The sequence below is a fragment of the Cyprinodon variegatus genome, unplaced genomic scaffold (assembly GCF_000732505.1).
Source record: "Cyprinodon variegatus isolate N-32 unplaced genomic scaffold, C_variegatus-1.0 Scaffold76, whole genome shotgun sequence".
In the NCBI taxonomy this organism is placed as follows: Eukaryota; Metazoa; Chordata; class Actinopteri; order Cyprinodontiformes; family Cyprinodontidae; genus Cyprinodon; species Cyprinodon variegatus.
Window position 1 is genome coordinate 476,770 of NW_015150529.1, and position 6,093 is coordinate 482,862.

Here is a 6,093-nt window from a genome sequence, read left to right on the forward strand (position 1 = left end):
TTCAAAATAAAACTAAGGCCTTAATTGGTATTAAAATGTCTTAAATCAGTCTTTAGTAGGTCTTCATTTTTAAAACATCAGCGTCAAAAGCGTTTAAAGCATCAAAATCAAGTTACCGAGAAACAGCCGGTATTTCTCAGTTTTGTTCCACCCTTGTCTCTACAACGTCTCCACTTATCACCAAATCAAACATACTAAGAAAATGATACAAAGAAAAATAGCTGCAATGGCTTTTCAAAATTTGAAACATTAGTGCAGTGGTTTATGTTAAAATAAACCTTTGGGTTAAGTTGTCGCAAGCAGGTTTTTCTTGTGTTTCTTGTGAATTTGGTCTTAAATTTTTATTTCAAGTGGCATTAAAAAGTCTTAAAAAGTCTTGAATTTATCTTGCCTTATGCGGCAGGAACCCTGTGCAACTCCAACTGTCCAGTTTGACTGTACAGTAACTTTTTGAAGAATCTCTTCTCCACGATCAAGTTAATGATTTGGTATTAGTAAACTTTTCTGTCATGCAAGAGAGATAATTCAGTGTGGGTAGTGTGGGTTCTTCCAAATGCTGTTGGAAAGTAGCACCCGAGGACTGAATTTACAGACCCCTGGTCTGGATTAAACTTGAAACTTAAAGCCTGATCTTACCTGGATTATTCAGTTTTTGAGAAAAAATATGCACTTTTTGAAGTATAAAAGCTTCCTCACAGCAGCTGTAAGACTTTATAACTTTACAATTCTGAATATGACCGGACCTTTTAATAAAGAATAATAACTAGAACTGTGAAGGGACCAGATCTTGACACGGCACATAAAATAAAATCTTTAATAAGTCACTTTTGATAGCTTTAATAAAGATTTCCATCAAATATTCCTTTTTTAAACACACCTATGGGATTTTTTTTGTTTGTTTTTACAGGCCTTCTTCCATGAGCTCCGTCCCTGAGGAGCCGGTCCTTGTTGCTTCGAATGCTGAGACTTGCACACACTTCTTCTCCGTCCACACACCGCTGGTCTGCGAACAAGCAGTACGTGTTAGGTTTGAGTTTATTTGCATGTTTACAGTCCACTTTATAAAGAAACAACAACAAGTAGATTGTTTATTAGAGAAATGAATTACACAATGTTTAAAGGCATACTGTGCAACATTTTTCAGTTAATTAATGTGTTCCATAACGTTTTGGATGATTAAATGAGTCATTTCAGGTCGAACAAAGGTTTTCTCGGCCGCCCTGGTGGTCTGTAGGGGAAATACCGTACTTGCAATTGCTGGAGCCCTCGGCCCGCACCCACAGGCTCAGAAGTGTCATGCATCGCGAGAGTCGGTCTTGCTTTACGGCGAGAACTGCTACACGCCCCGAGTGAAAGGCATGCTCGTTGCTAGCGCAGTGGCGATATTTGTGCAGTTATCATGGCGGAACCAGTGAGAAAACAGCGAAAGCCAATGTCGGAAACATGCTAAATTTTCAAACTCGAAAATTGCAACAAAATAGTCACTTACCGCAGTAGACATGGTGATTCGTTGCGTTCGCCTGTCTGCTAAGCTAAAAACAACCGCGCCTGGCTTGACGGAGAAACCAGGAAAACAGCTGAGCATATTTACAACACTGCACTTTTACTTTCGCCCTCTGGGGGGAGCCTCGCTGGAAAATCAACACCGGTTGCATAGTATACCTTTAAGCCTAATCTGGCAGCAAAAAGGCTTAAAATTAAAAACACTTGTCAGGAGCCAGCAACATTAGAAATCTTTATTGCAGTAATTGTGATTGTACAGTTCTGTTGTTTTATAAACACATTTTTTTTATTAATGTTCAGTGATATTTGTGAGATTACACAACTATTATTATAGTTTAACTCTTATTTTTATATTTATTTCCATTATAAGGTAACCTGTTCGGTCCAGAATGGTTCTGCTCTAATAGATCTGACGCCTCTCATTCATGTCAATGGATTCTACTCAGCAGCAGGTTGGTGGGATTGTGGCTTTCTGCACAAGCAAATCACAAACACAGTTAATATTTAACAGATTCTGGTTTAATTTGATTTGCTTTTTATGCCACACTCGTATAACCTGCTCTTCTTCTGTTTCCATCCTCTCAGATGTTGCTATCAACCCATATGAATCTCCAGATTTTTACATTAACGTCTGTGAGCCTTTGAACCCCATCCCAGACGTCTCCTGCCCACCTGGAGCCGCAGTGTGTATGGACCCTGATAATGGACCACCTGTGGTGAGAAAACGTGGACATGATCACCCGAAAAATGTCAACTAAGCAGAAGTGCTTAATGCTGACAAAACTTACCATAAACACTAGAAAGTGTCAGACAGAAGAGGCTCTTTAAAAGATTGAATAAGAATCTTGTTGGGCTGCACAGGGGGCCAGTAGATAGCACTGTTGCCTTGCAGCAAGAAGATTCCAGGTTCGATTCCCGGCCCGGGGTCTTTCTGCATGGAGTTTGCATCAGTGTTTCCCTCTGTGGCGGCCTGCCACAGCCTTTATGGCAGAATAGATTTGACTTTCCTTTTATTTCAATCAAATGTGTTAATATTCTTTTAAAAGATAATAGATTTTTATTGTTATGATAAGGAACTGTGTGTACCTCAGTCTGTTTATTAGAAATAAGATGGTTGATACATTTTATATGCTGTATTTTAGAAATGTATTTTTAAAATTTTCTTTTATTCTCCATTCAAGGATATTGGACGGACCACCTCTGGGCCACAGATCAACAGTATGACAGGCAAAGTGTTCATCACCTACCAAAGCTCCACCCAGTGTCCGTCTGACCCTCAGCAGAACTACAGTTCAACCATTATCTTTACCTGCCAGAAAGGCCTGGAGCTGGTCAGTCTGCACCCGTTGATTAGACATAATCCCATCCTGTCTTTGACTCTAACTGTTGCTTTCATGCGTTTTCCAGGGTTCCCCTCAGATGCTGGCCCTGCAGGGTTGTGTTTTCCTGTTTGAGTGGGCGACTCCTATCGTCTGCCCAGATTCCACCCAAACCAGCGGCTGCCAACTCAGAGACTCGCAGCTCGATTATACGTTTGATCTTAAATCCCTTTCTGGTGAAGTCCAGGTGCGCAGCAGGAGTCTGACATTCTGACTTCCATCTGCCTTGATTTAGAAATGAATACCTACTTATTTAAACTCTTTTTTTTTTTTTTTTTGTCCTGAATGTTTTTATCTTTTAATTGTTAGGTGAAATCGAGCTCTGGCATGTATCACATCAACATCTGTGGCTCTGTGGCAGAGAAAGGCTGTATGCAGAGCGCGGTTTGCCAGGTGCCTAGTTCTGGTTCAGGGAAGCCCGCTGCATCGTATGGTATGAGTAAAGCCATGAAGATGGACTTCAAACATGAAGAGCAAGCAGTGCTGATGCAGTACGGAGGAGGAGATCCCTGCCCACCAGGTAGAGAGCGGCTTTTTACTTCACACCAAGTTCTGCCCTTCATAGTACAAAACTCTTAGAAAAGAAGCTTGAAATGTTGGAATAGTACGGAGCCCCTAAAGGGACATGGAGGGGAAAAAAGAACTTTTGGGAGATCCCGCAATAGTTTTGCGAGATCCCGCAATAGTTTTGCGAGATCCCGCAATACTTTTGCGAGATCTTGGAAAAGTATTGTGGGATCTCCCAAGAGTTTATTTTTTTACGAGATCCCGCAATACTTATGCGAGATCCCACAATACTTATGCGAGATCCCGCAATAGTTTTGCGAGATCTCGGAAAAGTATTGTGGGATCTCCCAAAAGTTTATTTTTTTGCGAGATCCCGCAATACTTTTGCGAGATCCCACAATACTTTTACAGGATCTCGCAATAGTTTTGCGAGATCCCACAATACTTTTGCAGGATCTCGCAATAGTTTTGCAAGATCCTGCAATAGTTTTGCAAGATCCTGCAATAGTTTTGCGAGATCTCGCAATAGTTTTGCGAGATCTCGCAAAAGTATTGCGGGATCTACCAAAAGTTAATTTTTTTGCGAGATCCCGCAATACTTTGGGAGATCCCGCAATACTTTTGGGAGATCTCGCAAAAGTATTGCGGGATCTCCCAAAAGTTAATTTTTTTGCGAGATCCCGCAATACTTTGGGAGATCCCGCAATACTTTTAGGAGATCTCGCAAAACTATTGCGGGATCTCGCAAAACTATTGCGAGATTCTGCAAAATTATTGTTGGACTTCGCAAAAAAATAAACTTTTGCGAGATCCCGCAATAGTTTATTTTTCTATTATTATTTTCGGGATCTCGCAAAAGTTTGTTTTTTGTGAAATCTCGCAAAAGTATTGCGGAATCTCGCAAAAGTATTGCGGTATCTCGCAAAAGTTTATTTTTTCCCTCCATGTCCCTTTAGGGGCTCCGTAGAATAGTGAAAAAAAAAATGTGGTACTGCTATAAAACAAAAACACTAGACCTAGATCCAGTATCATAAAAGCAATTAAACTGCAGAGCATGATCATTACTGTAGCAAATAATTTTATTAGACATTCATTAAAATGACAAAAACCAGTTAAAGAAGCAGGATTTGTGTGTTTTAGCGACCGACAAGAGCGAGATGTGCGTGTTCCCGTTCACCTTTTTGAATAACGAGTATAACGAATGCACCACAGACGGAAGGACGGATGGTTTGAAGTGGTGCGCCACAACTTCCAGCTATGACAGTGACAAAAAATGGGGATTCTGCATTGAAGGTGAGACTTTGTTAGCCTCTGGAAACCAGTGTTTCCAAGTCTGCATCACATTTGATACGAGTAGAGATTAAATGGAGCCTGAGAAAAACCTCAACTTGACTTAGAATGCTGAATCCTGTAGAATCCTCTGAAATCATTGAACACCTTATTAAACTTAAATTAATCAGTAATATAAAGCATTGTTATAACCACAAACTTTAGGTGTAAAATTTGAATGCAACTTCTTTAACTCTTAATTTCCCTAAAAACTATCCAGTACAACCTATTCTCTTTATACATCTCCTAGTGAATAATAATAATAATCATTGCACTTCATTGATCTCACATTGAAGACATTTACCTCTGCATTCTGACCCATCCCCCCGCCAAAGCAGTGGGCTGCCATTGTCCGCCAACACTCCCCTAGGAGGGAGGGCACCTTTATGTTCTGTAAAACCCCCACAGGTGTTAGAAAACACGAGAAAGCATCTGGAAGACTAAACTTACTGCCAGAACATCAGTCGCATGCTTTTCAGTCGCACCTTTTCTTCCAAGGCGTTAAAGGTTTTTGTTTTAAAGAGACGTTAAGGCGTCTCAAATGTAAAATGTTCCCATTTTCTTTCTCGTTTTTGAGGTTCTGCGAAACGTCAGTCCTCCATCCTCTTCAGATGCAACCACACTGCAGGCCACGGCCACCCGGAACTGCTCTCTGACACCGCCGGCTGTTCGACCGAGTTTGAGTGGTACACCAGCACCGTTTGCCCCCCGAGGAAGATGGAGTGTAAACTGATAAGGAAGCATCAGATGTTTGATCTGCGATCGCTGTCGTCCCTCACCGAGCCGTGGAATTTCAGCCACAAAGGATATTCGTACGTTTTTTTTTTGGTTTAGTCTTCTTGACGTTCGTATTTAAACATTGAAGTGAGAATCCCATCAATATTTAACCCCTTGGATTCCTTCCCTCAGGTATTATGTCAACTTGTGTCAGGGGATCAACAGTAAGCCTCTTAGCTGTCCAAAGGGGGCGGCAGTGTGCCGACGCACCGCAGCCGGACAGACTCAGTCACTGGGTCAGGTTTACACCCAGAAAATGATCTACGCAGGTAGGCATCTTTTCCTGCTGTCTGGTTGATGAAGTCCATTTTTCTACTTCTTCAGAACCAGCAGCTGCTGATCAGGAAAAGTTTTCCTCAGCAGAAACGTTTTGACCTTTCTGTTTTGTTCCAAATGAAATGCTTCCTCATTGAGAAGGTTTTTGTTCCTGCACAGATGAAAAGATTTTGGTCAGCTATTCAGTAGGGGATGATGTCTGTGGTAATGGGATGAAGGCCAAAACAGTCATCCAGCTGAGCTGTGGCACCACTGTGGGAAACCCTTCGTTCTTAAGGTAAAAAAAAATCTATTGTTAAATGTGAGAAATGTCACTGTCGTT

At 41.3% G+C, this 6,093-nt stretch overlaps 1 protein-coding gene across 1 annotated transcript in view; it reads left to right on the plus strand.

Annotated features, from left to right (window-relative positions):
• The window catches only part of igf2r (insulin like growth factor 2 receptor), a 63,594-nt gene that overhangs the window by 48,970 nt on the left and 8,531 nt on the right, over positions 1-6,093 (plus strand). Inside the window, exons 35-44 of the mRNA XM_015372814.1 lie at positions 908-1,016; positions 1,874-1,955; positions 2,089-2,219; positions 2,685-2,834; positions 2,911-3,069; positions 3,192-3,402; positions 4,530-4,682; positions 5,296-5,530; positions 5,628-5,764; positions 5,931-6,048. Coding sequence (XP_015228300.1) covers positions 908-1,016; positions 1,874-1,955; positions 2,089-2,219; positions 2,685-2,834; positions 2,911-3,069; positions 3,192-3,402; positions 4,530-4,682; positions 5,296-5,530; positions 5,628-5,764; positions 5,931-6,048 — 1,485 coding nt within the window. The remainder of the gene's footprint in view (positions 1-907; positions 1,017-1,873; positions 1,956-2,088; positions 2,220-2,684; positions 2,835-2,910; positions 3,070-3,191; positions 3,403-4,529; positions 4,683-5,295; positions 5,531-5,627; positions 5,765-5,930; positions 6,049-6,093) is intronic.